The following is a 25,506-nucleotide window of genomic DNA, read 5'->3' as shown; positions in this document are numbered from 1 at the left end:
ATAGATTTTATTAATATTGTAGCTCAAGTCTATGGGCAGAAATCTGTGCCATCAGAAACTGAATTTGAATAAGTTCAATTTGAATTTGAATTGCTCAGATTGAATCTGAATTGTAACTTGAATAAATGCTTTTGAAAACTGAATTTGAATTAGTCTAATTTGAAATTGAATTTATGGTTTGAAAATGATCATCACTAAATTGAAATTGAATTTATATTTTGAAAATGAATTGATTTGCTTTGAAACTGCATTTTATCCTTTAAAAATTCAGCTCTCGAATAATTTCAGTTTCACTTCTCACCATTCAGTTTCAGTTCTACAATTCAATTTCAGTTCCAAAATTCAGTTTTTTGGAACTTACATCCGGTTCCGGTTCAAGCGCAGATTAATAGAACTACGTTTTACTAGCGGACCGAAAGTGTTACTGACGGGAATCTACAGCGTCTTGAGCTGAATTAAGACTTCAGAAGTCATTCGTCATGTCGAATGACCAGCGGATAAACTCTCAGGTTGGTAATAAATGTACTACATGTATAAGAACAAGCGTCATGTTAACAAAAGATAGCCGTATGGTAACTGTTATGCTTATTGTAGCTGTTAGCTAAAAACGCTAATTTAGCGTAGTTTGCCCTGAATTCAGCTTTGACAACAAATATGATCGACTGTTTCTAGTAGAATTCCAAAGTTGTCATCTTGTACCCTCTCAGAGTACCCCTCTGTATGCTTGCAGAGACCCCTACAGTAGGGAAACATGCAAAACAGTGTCCAAACCTTTGTGTTTTAGCTTTATTTATGTCTTACACAGCATCCCAACTCTTTAGCTAACTTAATAACTTTAGCTAAAGTGAATAGTTAGTCTAATTCATTAGTGCAGCATTACTGGATCATCTCTGTTTGAAGTGATATAATATGATATACAACTATCACTGTGTTTAACTACCATAATAATTCTTAGGGTACTGAGTGCATGCTTAATTAGATATATTTTTTAAACATGCTGCTCCATTACTATGTTTGACAGGCTGAAGTTGTCGGGTCACCTCCTAAATCGACCATCTTTTACAGGTGTTTTGTGCCAGAAATGGAGTGTCCACTGAAGACTGAAGATACGGAATCTCTACGCCTTGCCATTGATCCCTATTGTGCCTTCATCTAGACAAGAGACATTAACTTAACCACTCTCATATGCTCTGTACCTACATCACATTCCCTGACAGTCGTAGCTTGGCTCATCTGAGGGTGAAATTATAAGAATGTGTTATTTTGCAAAGTGCTCTCTAGTGTTCCTAAATAAAATATGGCATTGAGGTCATTTCTTTTGAATTAATCCCTTCTTCTGAAATATAAGAACCTCTTCTGGTTTTAATGGCACTTTGGATTTCCTGACTTTCTGTTCCACTTCCAAACCCAAATAGATGCTGACAAGCTGACACAGTAACATGGAAGAGGGAAAGACGTTGGAAAGGACTACTACAAATAAACCCAATGCCTAACCATGAAAAGTGTAAAATAAGAACAACAATAATAATAATAATAAAGATAAAAGATGAAGTAACAAGTTTTTAGTTTATTCCAAATGATCATCCAGATGTCTGTGACATGTGATGACAAACACCATAATGGAAGGCCTTAGTCATCACATGCTTAAACTCATATTTTTGCATATGCTGAACAGGCAGTCAGACATGCTGTAACTGTGGGGTAGAAAACAGCATGAACACCATACGGCAGGGGTCTCAAACTCCAGTCCTCGAGGGCATGGAAAAGTTGCATGACTCCAGTCCACCCTTGAGGACTGGAGTTTGAGACCCCTGTCATATGGAATATGACAGGTGTGGTTGAACTGCATGAAGACTCTGAAGTTTGTCTTCTCTTCTGGCAGGACAGGAATGTGGCCTTGTCCTGTGAGCCACTGTAAGGATGTACTTAGAGTAGAACTGGACTGTCACCGGCCTCAGGCTCTTCACCCTTTTCAAAGACAAAGCAGTCATTTAAATAAAATATTAGATATTGTTTACCTGTAAATGCACAAAGAGAATTTAGAAATGTAATTATTGTCAAGAGTGAACAAGCACTGATAGTGTAATCTACAGCTGTGGCCAAACGTTTAGAGAATGAGAAGTGTTGTTTGCTTATTTACAAAGTTTGCTGTTTCAGTGATAGTTGTATATCACATTATACCACTTCAAACAGAGATGATCCAGTAATGCTGCACTAATGAATTAGACTAACTATTCACTTTAGCTAAAGTTATTAAGTTAGCTAAAGAGTTGGGATGCTGTGTAAGACATAAACAAAGCTAAAACACAAAGGTTTGGACACTGTTTTGCATGTTTCCCTACTGTAGGGGTCTCTGCAAGCATACAGAGGGGCACTCTGAGAGGGTCCAAGATGACAACTTTGGAATTCTACTAGAAACAGTCGATCATATTTGTTTGTCAAAGCTGAATTCAGGGCAAACTACGCTAAATTAGCGTTTTTAGCTAACAGCTACAATAAGCATAACAGTTACCATACGGCTATCTTTTGTTAACATGACGCTTGTTCTTATACATGTAATACATTTATTACCAACCTGAGAGTTTATCCGCTGGTCATTCGACATGACGAATGACTTCTGAAGTCTTAATTCAGCTCAAGACGCTGTAGATTCCCGTCGGTAACACTTTCGGTCCGCTAGTAAAACGTAGTTCTATTAATCTGCGCTTGAACCGGAACCGGATGTAAGTTCCAAAAAACTGAATTTTGGAACTGAAATTGAATTGTAGAACTGAAACTGAATGGTGAGAAGTGAAACTGAAATTATTCGAGAGCTGAATTTTTAAAGGATAAAATGCAGTTTCAAAGCAAATCAATTCATTTTCAAAATATAAATTCAATTTCAATTTAGTGATGATCATTTTCAAACCATAAATTCAATTTCAAATTAGACTAATTCAAATTCAGTTTTCAAAAGCATTTATTCAAGTTACAATTCAGATTCAATCTGAGCAATTTAAATTCAAATTGAACTTATTCAAATTCAGTTTCCGATGGCACAGATTTCTGCCCATACAAGTCTTTTCCATACTGCTGACCAAAGCATTTAAAATTCACACTCATTGTACAATCGTGACTGCACACTCCCACAGAGCTTTGGAAACACACACACACACACACACACACACACACACACACACACACACACACACACACACACACTGCTGCAGCTTTAACTGCTTTCAGTGTGTTATATGTGTTTAATCTCTTGATATTTTCTAATATTGTAGTTTTAATTTGCTTTATAAAGTCAATGCGCCGCCAGTGGGCTCATCTGTGTTTCTGATTGGTCAGCTGCTCTCAGCTCCAACCATGTGAGCACTAAACTGATTAACCCTGAATCAGAATCAGAAAGGGTTTTATTGCCAAATGTTGAGCAGGTTTACAACATTAGGAAATTGCTGCGGTACTTAGTGCAAACATACTGTCAGATAACACTTAAATAAACATAAAAATTAAAATTGAAAGTGCTAAGTAGATAGATATATACATGAGTGCAGGTGGTGATCAGTGCAAACATGGAATGATGCAGTGAACACAGCGTAGGGTCATGTGTTAGTGGCGGGGACAGTCATGTGGTTATTGTTCATGAGTCCAACAGCAGAGGGGAAGAAACTGTTCTTATGGCGAGAGGTTCTGGTGCGAATGGACCGGAGCCTCCTGCCTGAGGGGAGCAGGTCAAACAGACTGTGTCCAGGGTGAGAAGGGTCAGCTGAGATCCGAGCTGCACGCCGCAATGTCCTGGAGGTGTACAGGTCCTGCAGAGATGGGAGTCTGCAGCCAATCACCTTCTCAGCAGAGCGCACAACACGCTGCAGTCTCTGTTTGTCCCTGATAGTGGCTCCAGCGTACCACACGGTGATGGAGGAGGTGAGGATGGACTCGATGATTGCGGTGTAGAACTGCATCATCGTCCGTGTTGGCAGGTTGAATTTCTTCAGCTGCCTCAGGAAGTACATCCTCTGCTGGGCTTTCTTGATGACGGAGGTGATGGTGGGCTCCCACTTCAGGTCCTGGGTGATGGTGGTACCCAGGAAGCGGAATGAGTCCACAGAGGTGATGGGGGTGTCAGTCAGGATGATGGGGGAGTGGGGCTGTGTCCTTCCTGAAGTCCACAATAATCTCCACTGTCTTCTGGGCATTCAGCACCAGGTTGTTGTGGCTGCACCAGGACACCAGACGTTCAACCTCCCTCCTGTAGGCAGACTCGTCCCCGTCCGAGATGAGTCCAATAACGGTGGTGTCATCTGCAAACTTGATTAGCTTGACAGACTGGTGGGTGGAGGTGCAGCAGTTGGTGTACAGGGAGAAGAGCAGAGGAGAAAGAACACAGCCCTGAGGGGAGCCGGTGCTGATGGTCCGGGAGTCCGAGACATTCTTTCCCAGCCTCACATGCTGCTTCCTGTCCGTCAGGAAGTCAGTGATCCACCGATGGGATCAGGCACATTCATCTGGGAAAGTTATCAAAACCTGGGTTAAGTTATCAAGTTGATAACCTCTGCTTAGCCTTATTGAAATGAGAGTGACATGTGGGCGGATTCAAACCAACAAAGAGTGTTTATTTGGTTGAAAGTACAAAAAACCCATAAGCTTGAAGATGGAAGCATAAGAAAAAGATTGATGACAGAAACAAACAAAAAAAGAAACTGAGAAGAGTTTACAAGTTACTGATGACTAACTTTGATATTTGTCTGTGGTCTGTTTAAGATTCAGTTCCAGGTTTAAGTCTGAGAATTTCACGTGACACTCACTGTGGTGGTGCAAACACGCAGTAGCATGCCTCAGCACCTCCTCCCTTTTTCACATTGGATGCTCGTCAGACGGCAGGTGGGTGGGGCTTCTGTGCCTGAGATTACCACATCAGACATCCCTTCTCACTGACTTCATAACGAGCCGTGAGCAGTTAGAGCAGTCTGACCCCATGGCTTTTGGCAATCAGGCATTAAGTGCAAACAACCTGACCTCATTTGAAGCTTTAGCCATGGTTAATAAAATAATAAAAGCAACAAATAGCCCATAAAAACAGATACAGTGCGAATCTGAGAGTGTATGAGAATTGGGGGACCCCGGGATTACTTTGGGGCCGTCTGCAACCATATGTTAAACAACAGGAATGAGAATTGGCGCCTCCAAGTCTGAGGCCAAGGTCAGAGGATGTAGTGTCAGGGCAGCAACTCTTCCCAGACCCAGGGAGGAATTTAAGTATCAGAGAGTAGTGCCAACGCTCCTCGGTGGCTCGGGCATCTGATAAGAATGCCTCCTGTGCTCCTTTTAGGTGAAGTTTTTCAGGCATGTGCAACTGGGAGGAGATCCCGGGGCAGACGCAGCACACACTGGAGAGATTATTTCTCTCAGCTGCTTTGGTGGTCCCTGCAGTAGAGGTGGAGGAGGTGGCCAGGACAAGGAGGGCTGAACATGTGGTTAGACTGCTGTCATATGACAAAAACTTGGTTAAGTGGATGGCAAACAAAAAGGCACAAAAATACATATTTTTTATGAAGAATAATCAAAATTGATAATTATAAAGATTAACACATTCATTGTCTTTGTCTCGTCTTTCTTCTTGTTTTCGAGCTGCTTTCAGTTCATGTCAGCAGCTCACAGGCACGACCAAGGTCCTCGTCCTGTGATTTCACCTGGACTTTCTCATCAGCTTCATTAGACTCTGTATAGGAAATGGAAGAAATAAATAATCAGAAGTAAAAGAGTCATATATACAAGTTCATGTGATTTCATCTGTTCAAAGATTTTTCACCAGAACTCATTTTACCATTTAATCAGTCAGTTGTTTGGTTATTTTTAGTATGAATAAAATGGGAGTAAATGCAATAATTTCTCAGCGTAAACACATGTAACTCCTGCCAAGTGGAATCATGATGATAACAATACCAGAAATATGCAAATGCACAAAAGCTAAAGGAGAATTATTTCACTGAGTCTGGCAGTTTGTAACGTTTAAGGCATTTTTCACCGAGGTTTGAGTGACACCAGAAGGGTTTACACACGTGGGTTTATACGTGTGTGGTGGAGGTGTGGTCCCTGCTGCAGGGGAGGGATGGTGCAGTGAGCTCAAGGGGGCAGTAGGCAGGTGAGGCCACAGATGGTGGCGACCTGACTAATGATTCTCTTCTCTTATAGTGAGGCGGGAGACCAGTGCAGTGCGCGTACTGAGACCAGCTCTGAGTGGAGACTGAGTGACATTATCTGCAGAAAATACCAATAAAATCTGCAACCGGGAGCACAACCACTGTATGTTGGGTCCATCTTTAGAATGTGTCTAAGGACAAATTTATAATAAACATGGATGGTAGTAGGATCTGTCTTTGTTTGTTTTAAAAAACTGTGGATTACAATGTGTCAATACAAGGAGAAGTTTTGTTTCTTTCACTGCTGTTATCAATGTTTTTAACAGATTAACAACTGGAAAACCCTGCTAGGAAGAAGAAATCCATATGAACAGTGCAAACACCTCAAACTTCATATAATCCAACAATATCTCAGAAAGAGTTTCATAACACGGGGCGATCGTGGCTCAAGAGTTGGCAGTTCGTTTTGTAATCGGAAGATTGCCGGTTCGAGCCCCGGCTGCAACAGTCTCGGTCGTTGTGTCCTTGGGCAAAACAAAATGACTGAATGTAGTGTAAAGCGCTTTGGGGTCCTTAGGAACTAAGTAAAGCCCTATCCAAATACAGACCATTTACCATTTTTACCAATATCAGAATCCATTTACAGCTCACCAGTTAAAGAAAGACAAGCCAGAGTCTTTAGAGCAGCCATGGCAGTTTGCCTACCATAGTCTGAGTAAACTGTCTTACGCTGTGAAGCCGCTTGTATTAAACAGAATATAATAGCATGGATGACACCAGTATATTAAATCAAATGGCCTTTGTGCATCAGTATTGTTGGCTGGGAGCCGAAGCAAAAAGTAAACACGAGATCTCATTATCAGACCAGGTGGGAGTGGAAAGGTTGTCAGTCAGTACAATGACCTTGAGATTGAGTACTCCTAAGCACAAACATCCTTCCAGCTGTCCAGCAAATTTCTCAACAGCATATCCAGCTCAGGCTCACAGAGGGGCGGGACTGTGTAGCAGCTACCACAGGGTGAGAGGCAGCGTGCACCAAGAACAGGTCGCATCCATCCATCCATCCATCCCAGTAATGTGCCCCCTGCATTTTAAAGAGGTATCCTCAATGAATGTGGAAAGTGAAAAATATTAGAAAAATTCTCACAATCCTCTTTAAAAATATTTCTTTCTAAGATTGTGCTACCACAAAAGATTTAAACTTAAATACACAAGACTTCCACCTTTAATTCAGGCGCTTAAACAAACATTAGGTGAATTTCAAGGAATTGCAGCTTTGTGTAGACACAGCCTCCTTTTGTTCAAATGTGATTTCATTTCATGGACAGGTGTGTGTGATTTCATTCAGCCCACACGCTGTGTAAACAGTTCTTTCACAGCTATCTGAAAAGGGGAAAAAGACACCGGAGCTCAGTTTACATCACTTCAGCTACAACATTTCAAACCAGCTGTGCATCGCAGTAGAGCCAGTGATGAACAAACTGTGCTTTGATATTTTTATCTGAGCCCAGTTCAGCCTTCACATCAAGCAGATAATGACAACACACCTGAAATTCTCCTCTTCACAGGAGGAGATGGCAGCAGCCCAATAATCCCTCCCACTGACCACCGAAATTGCAGGGCCATTTTATTTAGCTGTACATTAACTGTAGTATATTTAATAAAGTCATGTAAGATTTTATGTTCAAACTAGTCTGCCTCTTTAAGTCTCAGAACCATAATGTTCAGGAGTCCGACCGCGGAGCCAGTGGTGGTGACGAAGCAGTTCAGGACGCTGACCGCGGAGAAGACGGTGGCGATTGAGCAGGTCCAAAGGCTGTCTTTTCTGGTGAAGATGTCCAGTCAGCATCCTGGAAGGTGGCCGCCAACGCCAAACCAGACGTGGACGAGGTTGAGCAGCCTGAGCCGGACATGGACGAGGCAGGACCAGGTGACGGCAGGACCAGGCGATGGCGGGGAAGCCATGGGTGATGGACCAGGAGGTGGCGCTGAGCCTCCAGAACATTGGAAAAGCTGCTGGATGGGCTTAACTGAGCTGCCAGCAGAAACAGAAATGGGTGCAGGCTCTTGCTGGACACTAGCCACTCCCACGCGAGGAGTAGGAAAGGGTGCGGAGACCGACTGTGCCCTGGCAGGCCTCAACCTGGGAGCCGGAACAGGGATCCGCTGGACCTCTGCCTCCTTCACCCGAGGAACTGGTACAGGTGTAAAAGAAGCCCTAGCCGCCTTGGGCGCAGGGACAGATGGTGCAGAATGGAGCTCAAGAGTATTTTCACTAACAGTCTCTGTATAAGCTGGTGAGCGGGACAGTCCAGGGGTGAAGCCACACCCAAAACAGTCTCTTGAGGTGCAGCTTGAACTGTGTTAACTTGGTCTTTCTCTAAAACATGGTGAATGTGTTTGAACATGGCTGGCTGTGGAACACAAAATTCAACTTGATTCATTAGCTCAGTGGCATCAAGTTCAAGTTTTTTAGCCAGTTTAACTATGGCAGGTGGCGTTCTGTTGTCATTAGTATTTACCAACTGAGGCGAAGAAAAAGTCACAGACTAAGAAATTGGTGGAGAAACATAGGGTGTCTCAGTCACAACAGCAGGTTCACAAGTGTCTGTGGGAGCTGGCTGGAAAACTAAACAGATCATAGAAGGGGCTTAGCTCAGCAGCAGGTTGTCCATAGTCACAATGCTCGGACTGAGTGAGCGAAAAACAGTCAGCATCACTCACCGACAGGGCTTGCTCAGTAGGGATGGGTACCGGTATGGCACCGGTTCTGACATAAACGGTAGTAACCAGACCGAAAAGCAGCGCACATTTCGGTTCCTTTTTGTTTTCCTGAGCTGTGATACACTTTGGATTCTAGCAAATCATTTTACGTTTTCGAGGATAGTAGGCGGGTCCAGGTACGTACGTTCTTTTAGAGCAGAGCTACAGATTAAAAATGCCCAAGGCGAAGCGGTCAAAAGTCTGGCTGTACTTCACAGCAAAAGATGCAAACTCAGCAGCCTGCAACAAGTGCTTTAAGCTGATACTGTGATACTGTCAAAGGAGGTAACACCTTGAATCTGATGAAACACCTGGCGACGCATAGCGTTTTTTTTTTTTTTAAAAGCCGAGAAATGCGCCGTATTTGATAGCTTGCTGCGAGACCTCACTCCGAGCACATCTACTGCGGGTGTGGTGCCTGTTATCAGACCCGGAGTTAGCAACATCCCCCAAAAACCCGAAGAGGAGAGTCCTGGCCCCTAGCCCTGCCAGTGTAGCAGAAATGATGAGGATGATGATGCAGCAGCAGCCGTTCTTCTCTGCATGAGTAGCTTAATGTTGTTCGTGTGTAATTTACGTTGAGTAGGCTAACCACGTTATTACATTAATACATGTACGGTGAACTAGCAACCACCGTCGTAGTTACATGCGGCTGTCTTCTTCTTTGATAGAGTGATACCATACATGCCCTATAGCTGCAGAAAAAGCTAACATTGTTATCTTTTTACAAAAAAAAACAGCTACACATGAGAGGTTTTAGGACAAAGTTTGTATTTTTCATTGTTTAAGCACTGGTTCCTGTCACGGCGGGGTGCGCCGGTGTGTGTGGAAACAGGACCCAAAAGCAGATGACGATGAGGAGTAGTAAGGTTTTAACAGAAAGGTGAGGCTTTATTGAGATGACGGCAGGGAAAAACCAGGAAACCAAAGCAAACTGTCAAAACACTAAGAAACAAAACACTAAAGGTACTGAGACCAAAAAACTATAACTATAACTGTGGAGAACATAAACAGGCAAAGGCAAAAACTAAGGCTAAGGTCAAAATAACAGACGAAAACTAGAACTATGGCTGAGGTAAACAGACGAACCGACAATGGCATGAAGAAAACAAAAGGCTTAAATACAGACAAGAGGTGATCAGGGGAAGTGGGGACACATGGGGGAACAGCTGACAGACATAAACCTAATGACAGGACCAGGAGAGGAAAGCTAAATACAATGAACAAAGAACACATGACATTGTCAGAATAAAACAGGAAATACTAAAACTAAACATGACAACACAACTTAACAGACCTAATACATGATGAAGAAATACAAAACCCCAAAACATAGAAAACCAAGGGAACAATAATAAATAACAGCTTAAACTAAAGCTAGATAGGAAATAACACAAATTAATAACATATCACAAAATACAAAGAAAACTTAGAGTGCTGGGTCGGAGACCCAGCCTGTGACAGAGCCCCCCCCCCCCTCAAGGGCGGATTCCAGACGCCCGAAAACACCCAGAAAACAAACACAAAACCACAAAAAACCCACCCAGGGCGGGCGGAGGGGGACCAGGAAGGAGGGCCGGAAACAAAACCAAAACACCGGAAGCACACAGGCCAAAAACAACAAGGGCACAAAAGTCCGAGACCCAGCTTCAGGAGGGCGACCATGAACCCAGCAGAACAGGAGCAAACGGCGAAGCAGTTCAGGCGGCCGCCCCGGAGGTCGACAGAAAAGCAAAACAGAGTCCAAAAGTTCGGGAGGCAGACCAGGAGGCCAGCGGTCCAGCAGTCCAAAATCCATGAGCTCAGGGGGCCGACCCGGAGGTCGAGAGCACAGCAGGTCACAGGACATCAGTTCAGGCGGCCGACCCCGATGGCAACGAAGTCCAGCTGACAGCCCGGAAAGCGGCCGGCGATTCCGAGGGGCAAAACGAGGCTTGGGCGACAGCAACACAACCGCAGAACCAGGCGAGGCCGACACAGAAACAGAGGCCGAAGCTGGACCAGGCGGAGGCGAAACAGGAACAAAAGCCGAGGCCGGACCTGACGACAGCGAAACAGGAGTCGAGGCCGAAGCCGGACCAGGCGAAACACAGACTGAAGCCGAGACCGGACCAGGAGACAGTGAAGCAGGAGCAGGACCAGGCGAGGCAGCAGCAGAGGCCGGACCAGGCGAGGCAGCAGCAGAGGCCGGACCAGGCGAGGCAGAAGCAAAGGCTAGAGCCGGACCAGGCGAGGCAGAAACAGAGGCCGGAACAGGCGAGGCAGCAGCAGAGGCCGGACCAGGCGTAGCAGAGGCTGCAGCCGGACCAGGCGAAGATGAAGACTCTGACGAAGCCGGACCAGGCGAAGACGAAGACTCTGACGAAGCCGGACCAGACGAAGACTCTGGCGAAGCCGGACCAGACGAAGACGAAGACACGGAAGCCGGACCAGACGAAGACGAAGACACGGAAGCCGGACCAGACGAAGATGAAGACACGGAAGCCGGACCAGACGAAGATGAAGACACGGAAGCCGGACCAGACGAGGCTGAAGACACGGAGGCCGGACCAGACGAGGCTGAAAACACGGAGGCTGGACCAGACGAGGCTGGACCAGGCGAAGCACAGGCTGGAGCTGCAGCAGACGAAGCACAGGCTGGAGCTGCAGCAGACGAAGCACAGGCTGGAGCTGCAGCAGACGAAGCACAGGCTGGAGCTGGACCAGGCGACGCACAGGCTGAAGCTGGACCAGGCGACGCACAGGCTGAAGCTGGACCAGGCGACGCACAGGCTGACGCTGGACCAGGCGAAGCTGACGCTGGACCAGGCGAAGCAGAAGCACAGGCTGAAGCCGGTCCAGGCGAAGCAGAAGCTGAGGCTGAAGCTGGACCAGGCGAAGCACAGACAGAGGCTGGACCTGCGTAGCAGAGGCAGAGGCTGGACCTGGCGTAGCAGAGGCAGAACCAGGTGACAGTGAGGCAGCCACAGGTGGTGGCTGGACGGGCTCCTCAGGCCCCCCAGCCGACGTGGCAGGAGGCTGTATAAGTTGCAGCAACACACAGTCTATATTTGGTGAAATGAGTTTATATGTGTTCTCAGACTGAGGTGTGGCAGAACCAGGCGAGGCGTCGTCCTCAGGCTGAGGCGCAGAAGCAGCAAGCAGTAGTGCAGCAGGTGGTGGTCCTGCAGGTGGCGGCACGGGAGCCGCAGGAGGTGGCGCTGCAGCCACAGGTGGTGAAGCAGAAGGTGGCTGGACGGGCTCCTCAGGCCCTCCAGCTGACGTGGCGTGAGGCTGAACGGGCTCCTCGGGCCCTCCAGCTGACGTGGCGTGAGGCTGAACGGGCTCCTCGGGCCCTCCAGCTGACGTGGCGTGAGGCTGGACGGGCTCCTCGGGCCCTCCAGCTGACGTGGCGTGAGGCTGGACGGGCTCCTCGGGCCCTCCAGCTGACGTGGCGTGAGGCTGGACGGGCTCCTCGGGCCCATCAGCTGACGTGGCTTGAGGCTGAACGGGCTCCTCGGGCCCTCCAGCTGACGTGGCTTGAGGCTGAACGGGCTCCTCGGGCCCTTCAGCTGACGAGGCGTGAGGCTGGACGGGCACCTCGGGCCCTCCAGCTGACGTGGCTTGAGGCTGGACGGGCTCCTCGGGCCCTCCAGCTGACGTGGCGTGAGGCTGGACGGGCTCCTCGGGCCCTCCAGCTGACGTGGCTTGAGGCTGAACGGGCTCCTCGGGCCCTCCAGCTGACGTGGCTTGAGGCTGAACGGGCTCCTCGGGCCCTCCAGCTGACGTGGCGTGAGGCTGGACGGGCTCCTCGGGCCCTCCAGCTGACGTGGCGTGAGGCTGGACGGGCTCCTCGGGCCCTCCAGCTGACGTGGCGTGAGGCTGGACGGGCTCCTCGGGCCCTCCAGCTGACGTGGCTTGAGGCTGAACGGGCTCCTCGGGCCCTCCAGCTGACGTGGCTTGAGGCTGAACGGGCTCCTCGGGCCCTCCAGCTGACGTGGCTTGAGGCTGAACGGGCTCCTCGGGCCCTCCAGCTGACGTGGCGTGAGGCTGGACGGGCTCCTCGGGCCCTCCAGCTGACGTGGCGTGAGGCTGGACGGGCTCCTCGGGCCCTCCAGCTGACGTGGCGTGAGGCTGGACGGGCTCCTCGGGCCCTCCAGCTGACGTGGCTTGAGGCTGGACGGGCTCCTCGGGCCCTCCAGCTGACGTGGCTTGAGGCTGGACGGGCTCCTCGGGCCCTCCAGCTGACGTGGCTTGAGGCTGAACGGGCTCCTCGGGCCCTCCAGCTGACGTGGCTTGAGGCTGAACGGGCTCCTCGGGCCCTTCAGCTGACGAGGCGTGAGGCTGGATGGGCACCTCGGGCCCTCCAGCTGACGTGGCTCGAGGCTGAACGGGCTCCTTGGGCCCTTCAGCTGACGTGGCTTGAGGCTGAACGGGCTCCTCGGGCCCTTCAGCTGACGTGGCTTGAGGCTGAACGGGCTCCTCGGGCCCTCCAGCTGACGTGGCTTGAGGCTGAACGGGCTCCTTGGGCCCTTCAGCTGACGAGGCGTGAGGCTGGATGGGCACCTCGGGCCCTCCAGCTGACGTGGCTTGAGGCTGAACGGGCTCCTCGGGCCCTTCAGCTGACGAAACTTGAAGCCGGCTGGGTTCACCCGAACCCCCAGCAGACGAAACTTGAAGCTGGCTGGGTTCACCCGAACCCCCAGCAGACGAAACTTGAAGCTGGCTGGATTCTCCTGAACCTCCAGCAGACGAAGCATGAAGCTGGCTAGGTTCTCCTGAACCTCCAGCAAACAAAGCATGAAGCTGGCTGGGTTCTCCTGAACCTCCAGCAGACGAAACATGAAGCTGGCTGGGTTCTCCTGAACCTCCAGCAGACAAAATGTGAGGCCGGACGGGCTCCTCGGGCCCTCCAGCTAACACTGAAAAAGGCTGCACAAGCTGCACCTCCGTCCCCGGCTCCAAAACGGCCTGGTTTGCAGTCCCACAACAGCTTAGCTGAGCCTAATGGCTAGCATTTCCTGTGCAAACAGTCTCTTTGCAGCCGGGCTCATGAACCGAAGAAGCAGTGTCAGTTTCAAAAACCTCCTGAGAGAAAACATGAGGAGCCAAAATGTAATCACTCACTTGCGTTTGTGATACGGAGCGTCGGTAGCGCGCACGCCGCTTTTTCTTAAGAGTGGAAGATGGCGGAGCAATGGGTGGAAGTCCCTGATAACTCCGAGGTCCCCCGAGAGCCAGTCGAGTTCCCCGGAAAGAGTGCTCGTGCTCCGGAATGAGCCACGGCTTCCACCGGAGCTCCTCCTCCAAGAGAGCGCAGAATATAGACTGGCGCTCGTCGTCGTCCAAGTCTATGGTGTCCGGCGCTTCCTCGCGCTGAACTGTGACAGGAGTATGGCGAGACTGTGATGAGGGCGTGGAAACTGGTGAGCTGAGAGGTGGTGACGCTGCGGCGAATCTCAGCGAACCGACACGAACACATTCAGGTTCCGGAGGCAGCAATGGAGATGACTGATTGTGGGGTTGTTGTGACTGGTGGGTGCTGGAAGCCATTTCCTGACTCGACAGTCCCTGGGCCTGCAGCATCTCCTTTATCCTCGTAAAGGCATCAACTATGGCAGGTGAGTCCGGGAGCTGGAGAAGGCGGGGATCCCTCTCCATAATAGCTTCTGCAACATTAACCATCACCAGCTTGCTCTTCAAATCGGGCGCTGTAAAGATGCGGTCGAGGATCGCTTGGATACGAGCCGTCTCCTCCAGACACTCGGTGAGAGCAGCATCCGCTGGGTCCATACTGGTCGGTTCGTACTGTCACGGCGGGGTGCGCCGGTGTGTGTGGAAACAGGACACAAAAGCAGATGACGATGAGGAGTAGTAAGGTTTTAACAGAAAGGTGAGGCTTTATTGAGATGACGGCAGGGAAAAACTAGGAAACCAAAGCAAACTGTCAAAACACTAAGAAACAAAACACTAAAGGTACTGAGACCAAAAAACTATAACTATAACTGTGGAGAACATAAACAGGCAAAGGCAAAAACTAAGGCTAAGGTCAAAATAACAGACGAAAACTAGAACTATGGCTGAGGTAAACAGACGAACCGACAATGGCATGAAGAAAACAAAAGGCTTAAATACAGACAAGAGGTGATCAGGGGAAGTGGGGACACATGGGGGAACAGCTGACAGACATAAACCTAATGACAGGACCAGGAGAGGAAAGCTAAATACAATGAACAAAGAACACATGACATTGTCAGAATAAAACAGGAAATACTAAAACTAAACATGACAACACAACTTAACAGACCTAATACATGATGAAGAAATACAAAACCCCAAAACATAGAAAACCAAGGGAACAATAATAAATAACAGCTTAAACTAAAGCTAGATAGGAAATAACACAAATTAATAACATATCACAAAATACAAAGAAAACTTAGAGTGCTGGGTCGGAGACCCAGCCTGTGACAGGTTCCAATCAAAGGAGATATGTTGTATCAACAGAAAAGGCTAACTTGGTTATCATTTTGCAGAAAAAAAGAGATTGCTAAAAATAAAAACAAGAGATTTTTGGACAAAGTTTGTGTTCTCCATTCTTTAAGCACCGGTTTGAGCACCGTTTGAGCACCTGCACCGTTTCAAAAGTACCGGTTTGGCACCGGTATCAGATAAAACCTAAACGATACCCATCCCTATTGCTCAGCAGCTCTGGGGTGACAGCGACATGAACTTAAACGATAAACATAAAAATAAACTAAAACTCAAAACGCTGGGTCAAAAGACCCAGGATCGTGACATAAACTGGAAATAAATCACAAACTCTACAAAATTGTCGAAGTCGAACAGGGATAAAAACCAAAATCTTCATTTTTTTCCAAGTTATTTTCTATACCTAATTTTGGGTATCGATATGATGGGATATAGTGTCAAGTATTTAACCTTCTTAGAAATAATTTTATATAGTTGGAAAACCTGTTTTTATTTCACCTTAATGGTGCCACATTTGTGAGGAAAATGCATTTGTAGGTTGAGCATCTGAGTTGCGCTCATGAAAACATGAAGTATGATTATAACAAAGAAATAATCAACCAAACACAAAAAACTTTTTATGCTAAGGTTATTTGCTTTCCACTGGAGAAAACTTCAAAAAGCCCATTTCAAGGCTCATATCTCCATGTGAGAAGGTTGCTCTGGAAACCTGCTATGATATGAAACGTCTCCTTTTTATCTACATTTGATACCAGGCTCATCCTCTCGCCGTGGCTCCTTCTGTGTGAAAATAATTTTCCAATATAGTCATGTTTTTATAACTAAGCAAACATTAAAATTTAGATTTCTTTTACTCAAGCATTTAAAATACAATAATAATGCATTTAAATATCATAATAATAACACTTTGGTTAATGACGGCTTCCTTCCAAAACGTTGCAGTTCAGTCAGTGGAAAGGTTTAGGCTGTAAATATCCTCTTACTGCTTCATGTCACACAAACATTCTGCATGACTAAGAAAAGGTTTCGGGCACTTTCAAGCAAACTTAACAAAATTAAAAAGTAATACGGCTTGGAAACCTTGACTTTTATTAATCAAGAAGCTTTATTTAAAATTTGCAGAAGTTAACAACAACAGTTATAAATGCAAATCAATAATCAATCAATAGTTAAATCAGTCTGTCTCTAAATAATCTATTCTTGATTCTGTGAGGTCTCATTAAGAAGAATCATTAAGCGCTGTCCTCCTGCACTGGCGTCCCAGCCGGGCTAGTTTCCATCTGAGTTGTGCTTTTATTGTATTTCTATTAACGACTTTCATGCACTAGAGACAAAGTAGCTTTAGCTTTAGCCGCGTCTTTACTGGAAACGATGTTTTGATTACCAATTACATGGAGTGGGGTGACTTTGACGTGATGAGACCCATGACACATGGGAGTTTTATAGTGACTGAGATAAAATCCCCTAAATGGGAGGTCACTTGGATCGATGTGTGTAAACTACACTTATTACATTAGATTAAAAAACAAACAAAACCTTACTAAAACCTACAATCATATAGTACAGGGTGGGCCATTTATATGGATACACCGTAATAACATGGGAATGGTTGGTGATATTAAAGTCCTGTTTGTGGCACATTAGTATATGTGAGGGGGCGAACTCCTCAAGATGGGCGGTGACCATGGTGGCTGTTTAGAAGTCGGCCATCTTGGATACAACTTTTGTTTTTTCAATAGGAAGAGGGCCATGTGACACATCAAACTTCTTGGTAATGTCACAAGAAAAACAATGGTGTGCTTGGCTTCAACGTAACTGCTACACCGTATAAGCATGCACTGGCAGATTATACACACACCGTGTAGGCTTGTAGGCAGGTGCAACAAATCTAACTCAAATAACCTTTGCAATCCACACTAAGTACATGAACACCAGAAACAAAGCACAAGTACTAAAATATAAAACAAAGAACACATAATCTGTGATTTCAGCCAGTCTCCTGTAGCACCCATGCTTTTTATTCTCTTTGTACTGTCTTCCTGCTTCCCCTCGAACTGCCCTCACTTCATCCAGGATTAGTTTCAGCAGGTCACAGTACTCAGGAAGGTAACACCTGTCTTCTTTTACCTGGCCTGTCTCTTCGGCTTCAGCAGACTCTGAGTGGGAAATGAAAGAGATCATTTATTGAGCAAGCTGCAACAACGTTTCTGGTCTGGTTGACTTTTGCTGTTTTCAGTGAAAAAGCTTAAAAACACCACCATACTCCAGTGACGCACAAAAAACAAAAACAAAACAGAGATAACAAACAGAAGGAAAAGAGACAAACTGACTCCTCCTTATTGATCTCTGTGTTAGTTTCTTTGCAAAGAAAATCTACAAACACATACCTGTGACATCGCCTGTTTGCAGCTGAATATCCTCATGGGCCTCATGGGCCTTCTTACCACAATAACAATCGAGATCGATTAAGAAGGTCACCAGCATGGCCTCCAGGACACTAATCCCCACCAGGGCGAAAACTCCAGCACAGTATGTGGCTAGAAGGTGCAGAGAAATTGCTTGTCGGTGTACTGTTACTAAAATCCCTCTACCTCATTAAAATCTCGATCTTAGATCTACGAGGCTGCTCACCGATCATTGGCAGGCTCTTTTCTGTGGAGGGCAACATGTCCTGAAGAATCAGCAGTAAGACGGAGATGGACAGGAGTATCGTCACTTTGAAGCTCAGCTTTTCACCTCTGGCCTCACTAATGAAGAATGATGCCAAATCCAGGATAAGGAAAAAGAAAAGCGGCACGATAAGATTTATGACATACAGCATTGGCTTCCTCTCCATTGTGACCTGTAAAACAGGCAGATTCATCAGACCTGGACATGAGATAAAAAGCTGTCCACAAAAAAAAAACCCATCACAAAAATATTTTCTTACCATGTATCTAAGTCTGTTTCTGGCTTTCGATCCATTAAAAGTTATCAAGCTTTTGAGTTCCCACTCTCCCATTGTAACCATGGCCTCTGCTGAGACTTTATTCAGCACGTTGTCACTGTTGAATGTTCCTAATTTTATCGTTTTCTCTATGGAGACAATAAAAAAAGGAATAAATTGTTACATCAATTGCTCTGGAGGTAATCTGACTCAATTTACAATATTTACCATTCGAGCTCATTGTTGAAAATGTGATGTTGCAGGATTGCGTATCAAAAGGAAACATCGTGAGATCCAGACTGCAGGTGTAGGTCAGCCGCTGGCGTCCACTCGTGTACATCCAACCACTGGAATTCACGGTGACCAGAAGACTCTCCTGAATGCTCCCGGTATCGGAAACACTGAGGGGACAACAGCAGACGCAGGAGGAGAGTCAGAAATTAACTTTATTTTTCACTCTCACTGTTATAATTTCAAGTTTTGCACTGAGTGTGTAATAAAGTTGTGTATTCATCTCCTGAGAACACCTCTATAAATGGTTTGGTAGCTCCCTGTACACTTCAGGGTTGAACAAAAAAAAATTGCATAAAAATATGAAGAACTAAAGCATGATTTTTTTAACACAATCCCTTCATTTCAAAGTAAATTAATGGATTCTGCTGGAAAGTAATTGGACAAATTAAATAACTGAAAATAAAATATTCATTTCCAATAGTTGGTTGAAAGCTTTGCTGGCAATTATAGCCTGAAGTCTTGAACTCATGGACATCACCAAATGCTGGCTTTCCCCCTTTTTAATGCTCTGCCAGGCCTTTACTAGGGGTGGGGGAAAAAAATCGATGCTGTGTAGCATCGTGATATTTTGTTTGGTAATAATGTATCGATACAGGGACAGCAGAAATCGATATTTTGTTACAAAAAAGGTTTTTGTGCTCTGACTTCAGAGCATGTTGATCCTTTTTCTGAGCAAGAATCCTGACACTGTCAAATGTGTTTAACTTTTTTTGGCAGCAATAAACATGACAGTTTACTTATTTTAATTTAAGACATGTTTTATTTTGATTAAGTTTAAAACTTTTTTATTTAATGTAAAATTATGTTTTGTTTTAATTTACTTTCAAATTCTTCAGTTGCTGAAGGGGCTGCATAGTTTTCATAAATAGCTATAATTGTACCAGATGGTTGCATTCAGTTAAGTTGGACTAGACTGTAATACAAACCGTTCAGTTTGTCAACAATAAAACTGAAATGAGAGAAAGACTGAGTGTGAGACTTTGATATTAGATAAAATGAATATTGATAAAGTTTACCTTTATGTACAGAATCTGAATATCGCAAAATATTTTAAAAAATTGCAATAGTATCGTATTGTGCGTTAAGTATTGTGATAATATCGTATCGTGGGATGTATGGTGATTCCCACCTCTAGCCTTCAGTTGCTGTTTAAGTTGTTGGCCTTTCTTTAGTCTTTAGTCTTCAACATCTGAACTGCTCAGTTGGGTTAAGATCAGGTGACTGACTTGGCCATTCAAGAATATATCACTTCTTTGCTTTAATAAACTCCTGGCTTGCTTTGGCTGTATGTTTTGGGTCATTGTCCATCTGTCGTATGAAACACCGCCCAATCAATCTGACTGCATCTAGCTGGATTTGAGCAGAATTCATTCTGCTGCTTCTGTCCTGTGTCATATTAACAATAAACACTAGTGTCCCTGTCCCACTGGCAGCCATGTACACCCAAGCCATCACACTGCCTCCATCGTGGTTTACACATGATGTAGCATGCTTTGGATCATGAGCTGTTCTGCGCCTTCTCCATACTTCTTTCCTGCCATCATTCTGGTGGAGGTTGATCTTGGTTTCATATTTCTAAAGAAAGTTTAGTTTTAAAGAACTCTGCTGACTTTTTCAGATGTTTTCTGTCAAAGTCCAATCCTGCCTTTCTATTCTTGAGGCTTATGAGTGGCTTGCACCTTGCACTGAACCCTCTGTATTTACTTTCATGCACTCTTCTCTTTATGGTAGATTTGGATATCAATAAGCCCTCCTCCTGATGAGTGGTGTTCACTTGCTTGGCTGTTGTGAGTGGGTTTCTCTTCACCATAGAAATGATTCTGTGATCATCCACCACTGTGGTCTTCTGTGGACGCCCAGGTCTTCACCAGTGCTTTCTTTCTTTCTTTCTCACAATGTACCAAACTGTAGATTAATAATAATATTTTAGCAATTTCTTGGATGGGTTTTTCTGTCTTCGCAGCTTAAGTATGGCTTGTTTCACCTGCACGGAGAGTTCATTTGACTGCACGTCGTCTGTTCACAGCAAAATCTTACAAATGCAAGCACCACACCTCAAATCAAGCCCAGGCTTTTTGTCTCCTTATTTGATAAGGACATAACGTAGGAACTACCCACACCTGCCCATAAAAAAGCCTTTGAGTCAACCGTCCAATTACCTTTGGTCAATTTAAAAAATTGGTGGCACATATTAAGGAACTGAAACTCCTAAACCCTCCATTCAATTTGAATGTGCATATCCTCAAATGAAGCTGAGTCTATACATTATGTTATAATTGGAATATGTTTCAGTAAACAGGTAAAAACAAACTTTCGTCAGTGTCCAAATATATATGGACCTAACTGTACATCTGAGAAGAATTCTGGGATACTCCCTCCTTGCAGTCCTTATCATTGTCACTCCGGCAGCAGCTCACATCAGGGGACAGTGTTCCTGAATTTATGGATCTGGATTGTGCCTTTGATACTCATTAGTTTCTGCCACGCTTTTTTCTTTTTGTTGGACTGTGCATTGTGAAAAGTTTTGACATCTGTGGCATGTCCTGTTTACTTCTCTATGGCCAGTTCGATATCTGATGGCTGGTAGGGCATGCATAATGGCAGCTTAAATCTGCTGAACTGGCTTTTGAGGATCTTTCTTTATCTTTTGGAGGTATTTGGTTTTGCTGACCATCTTCTGTCTTTCTCATGCTTCCTGTTGGCCTATGGGACACTCAGGTAGTTGTAGGTGTTCTGTATGTTTGCTGTTGCAACTTCTCCAACCCAAACATACAGATGTCCTCGCTGCAGAGCCTAGTGAGGTGGATCCGTGAGTAAATGTTTTGCTCACTCCTGGAGTTCAGTTTGATGTCATTCATGTACTAAAGGTATTACTCCAATAAAAAATCTATAATTTATATCCACTTGTTGTGATGGCCTGGGTGAGACCTGTGCAGGGTCTCAACCCCCAATTTTCAATTAACAAAATATCTTTGCAAATGTTCTGCGGACAAATGTTTCCTAGATGTCTGAACCCAGCTGTAGTCTAGATAAGTTATGTCTACAGTGTTGTGTGTATATTTCACACTTGGACCAAAATTGAAGTTTCCGTATTGTTAATCAGGTATTCAAGCTAATGTAAGTCAGACTTTTTCCTGGGCAGCTTGCTTTCCTTGTAGGAATTACCCCAGAATAAAACTGTATAAAAGCCCAAGTTATTTTGCACTTGTGTAATGAACAGTACTTACTCCTCATTGATTCTCACATCGGGGATCCACAGAAGTGATTTTGGAAGGGTTATCTCTTCTATCCCACAAAAGTCTGAAGAATTCCAAGTAAGGAACTCATTTGTCCAAGACTAGGAAAAGTAAAAGCTTGGATTTAAAGATAATTCTGACTTAACACGAACTGTGTGAGAGTTAAAAGAGCCAAGAATGTCACTAAAGTTGATATATTTACTGATAACAGACAATGGTTTTTCAAACAGTAAACTAAAAATGACGACACTGCCAGTCCACATTCTTACCATGTAGAGCCAGATGTGAGTTGCGATAGTTTGAGACTTCTCCTCCTGCAGACAATCAGCAACACCAACATCAGTATTCACACTTTTCAGCTTGATTAAAATGCTGAACTCAGACGAATTATTATTATTATATGTATTAGGGGTGCAACGATACACAAAATTCACGGTTGGGTTCGGTTCGATACTTTGGCTTACCATCAGGGTCATGCTTCACATGAAGACCAAAATAGTTCCAAACGCCAGATCTGAATGAGGGTGGGGGAGGTTCAATTTCGGGTAGCGTTGAGGCAGTTGCCATGTTGCAACTAGCATAACTTCTGTCTCGCTAGCTTGTGCTGCTCAGTGGATCTGCGCTCAACAGTGCAGCCTAGGCGGAGTAGTCGAACGCAGATCCACTGAGCTCTCAACACAGACAGCATAAGATAAGTTGATCAAATAAATTAAAAATATTGTATTGTTCAATACATATGCATACCGAACCGAAAGCACTGTAGCACTGTATCGAACGGGTTAATATCGATACACGTATTGTTGCACCCCTAATAGATAGATAGATAGATAGATAGATAGATAGATAGATAGATAGATAGATAGATAGATAGATAGATAGATAGATAGATAGATAGATAGATAGATAGATAGATAGATAGATAGATAGATTCTGGCGTCATTTATTCTTTTAACATATTTCTCTAAAAATATGGGAATGAGGCAGCACAGAGGGAACTAACCAAATGCCACAACAACAAATACCTGAACCAATCTACTATGAGGACTAAGAGGCTCATAACAACTTATGGAAATCAACAGAAAACAGAAACTTAAATGGAAATATACATGAAACCAACATTCAAAATGCCCAAGGCTTGAGGTTACAGTACTCAATTTTAAATTCTTTCTGGTAATAATAATAATAATATAAACACATACGAGATATAATCAAGAGACAACCCAGACAAAGAACCCTGGGTAGGTCATAGTCATAACAAAAAGAAGACACCAAATATAAATAACATTAACAGTATGATCAGGAATCAAAACTGTAACAAGGACCACGGACCACTTAAGTAAACCAATTAACTATTAACCAGTTAATAAGCCACTTAAGTGAATCATGGATATTTGACAACTTAGGTGTTGTGATGGACATTAGATGAGAAGAGAGCTGAAGATCTCGCTATCAAGCTGTCAATAAAGACTGTACACTTCTCCCCTTATACACTTGTAGTCAGACAGTAAGTTCCTTTTATGGACCTCCACACCTGGAAGTCTATATTTACAGAGCCGTAGTAGAAGATATTTCCCCTAAAACCTTTGAAGGACCAGGCCATAATTCCTTTTATGATGTGCATCTTTCCCTCGAAATGTTTTCAGACAAATCTGAGTTGGTTGGATAAAGTTTTACTCGTTTTTCAAATTTGATAAAGCGCAGTCCCTTGGATTTATTTTTGTGTAAACATAGCTTTTAAATAAAGGTAAAAGATTCATGAATATAATTCTATGTAAATGTGCAGAAATCTGTGCAAAAAAAGGAGTATGGAGACACTTACCACTTCTAAAATACCCAACAGAAACATGTCGAGCTGAACGAGTGTGGAGTTGGTCCAGCTTTTCACTGGTCTCATGATTTGCAGAACAGTATTTGATTCAGTCATGTTTAAGTAGTTCAGCAGATCATAGTATGAACAGTCTGAAGTCTGACTGGTGGAAAACCCTGCTGGCAAAAAAACACAAAATCGTAACTTACAGGCAAAATGTAAGACATCAGAAACTCATCCAACTAAAGTTCAGAAAAATAATTAAAATGTTCAAATCAAGGTCAAATTTAAAAACTCACCAATTAAAGAAAGAAAAGTTAGAGTCCTCAGAGCAGTCATGGCTGTCTGCCTTCAGTCCCAGTAAACGCTTTTAAACTGCACAGCTGCTTACATAGAACAGAGTCATACAATAGTGTGAAGGAGAAATTAATATATGTAAAAAATGAACTGTCAAGTATACTAAAATCCTTCTATTTGTTCCTGTGTGCTATTGAAAGGGAAATAATACTAATCACCTCTGCATTCATGTCATTGGCTGGCAGCTGAGTCAAAAAGTCAACATGTAAGTATTAAACCAGGAGAGAGTAGACAGGTTTTCAGTGAGCAAACTCTTCGCAGTGCCCGTAAATATTTAATGATAATTCAGTTTTACTTTGAAAAGTGACGCTCTAAGTCACTGATTATGAATTTATATTTTCAGGTATAATACAGAATGTAATTACCAGAGGTTTTATGCAATTATGTGTGAAATCTTCAGAAAGTTTAAGCACTGTTCAGAATGTAAAATTCAGCTATTCTTTAATTAACTCAGTTACTTGCAAAATACTTCAAAGACAACAGATCAAATACTGAAAGTGAGAAATAAAATGTTTGAACAATGGTAAAATATTCTTAATTTTGGCTGTGTATGGTTCGACAGTAGATTATACATTTAACACAGTTCAAGAGTTTAAAAAACATTTATAACCGTTGATAAATTATAGCCATTTTTATGTATGACTACAACCTGTTTAAAATTCAATCCATGATCTACTTGGTGAGCCTGAGGATTAATCCATGTACAGTGGAATTACGAAGACCCCATTTAACAAAAAATTCAAGTTACGAAGGCACTTAACAGCAATATTTCTGCCCATGATACGGCAAAATGCCCGTGTAACGAAATAGATAAAATAGAAAATTTTTAAAAATTAAATTAAATTCCATAATGTTATATACATGTACACGTATGTATGTATGCTTTCTTCAACCTCCGCCACCTCCTCCTCCGCCAAGAACTTCGTCTTCAGCCAGCTCAAAAGGCGATGGAAAAAGGTGCTTCGACTTACGAAAATTTTGACTTACCAAAGACCTTCTGGAACGAATAATTTCGTAAGTCGGGGTTCCACTGTAATTTATTAATCGTGATTGATGTTATGCCTGCAGTTGCCAGAAGGGGGAGCTCTGGCCTCCCTCCCAATAAAGCGGCGGAAAGAGAAGCATTGTGTCTGAGCATCGTTCTTCGTTTGTCTCCTTTTAGGTTTAAAATAAGGTTGGGCGATATGTAATTAAAGTTATAGTAAATTTTCCAACCGACAATCGTCAGTCCAATAAATGACGATAGGCGGTATATTTGTGCAGGTGACTTTTTGATGGGCGGAGCCATGTAACCCTGCACATTTAGAATTTATACGTTTTGTTTGGAGGGAATATTTTAACTTCGTTTCTTGTTTGTTTCGGTATATCTATCTATCTATCTATCTATCTATCTATCTATCTATCTATCTATCTATCTATCTATCTATCTATCTACTTTTTGGATTATTCATTCATTTATTTATTTATTTGACATGTACCAAATCGCACAAAAGACTTAACATTGAGTCTGAGATTTTTTTTAACATT

General features: G+C 44.1%; 1 protein-coding gene and 1 long non-coding RNA gene across 5 annotated transcripts; one reads left to right on the top strand and one right to left on the bottom strand.

Annotated features, from left to right (window-relative positions):
* Positions 1 to 134: 134 nt before the first annotated feature.
* LOC309704492 lies at positions 135 to 1,312 on the top strand. Its single transcript, XR_014276273.1, has 2 exons — positions 135 to 509; positions 1,066 to 1,312. It is a non-coding gene; the product is annotated as an uncharacterized lncRNA (long non-coding RNA).
* Positions 1,313 to 16,481: 15,169 nt separating this feature from the next.
* LOC309705764 (5-hydroxytryptamine receptor 3A-like) lies at positions 16,482 to 25,385 on the bottom strand. 4 transcript variants are annotated; one of them, XM_082531747.1, is made up of 10 exons: positions 24,967 to 25,385; positions 23,922 to 24,005; positions 23,635 to 23,801; positions 22,085 to 22,129; positions 21,807 to 21,916; positions 18,514 to 18,686; positions 18,289 to 18,434; positions 17,991 to 18,201; positions 17,747 to 17,896; positions 16,482 to 17,515 (listed from the first exon to the last, which is right to left on the bottom strand). In XM_082531747.1, the coding sequence occupies exons 2-10, from the start codon at positions 23,959 to 23,961 to the stop codon at positions 17,253 to 17,255; spliced, it is 1,305 nt and encodes a 434-aa protein (XP_082387873.1). In that variant the 5' UTR covers positions 23,962 to 24,005; positions 24,967 to 25,385; the 3' UTR covers positions 16,482 to 17,252. The 4 variants fall into 4 exon arrangements, with proteins under 4 accessions (XP_082387873.1, XP_082387872.1, XP_082387874.1 ...); XM_082531746.1 differs by having other exon boundaries at positions 23,922 to 25,385; XM_082531748.1 differs by having other exon boundaries at positions 23,635 to 23,798; positions 23,922 to 25,385.
* Between the last annotated feature and the right edge of the window lie 121 nt (positions 25,386 to 25,506).

This window comes from Aulonocara stuartgranti (genome assembly GCF_965226115.1).
Source record: "Aulonocara stuartgranti genome assembly, chromosome: 4".
In the NCBI taxonomy this organism is placed as follows: Eukaryota; Metazoa; Chordata; class Actinopteri; order Cichliformes; family Cichlidae; genus Aulonocara; species Aulonocara stuartgranti.
This window is presented reverse-complemented; position numbering and strand designations above follow the sequence as displayed.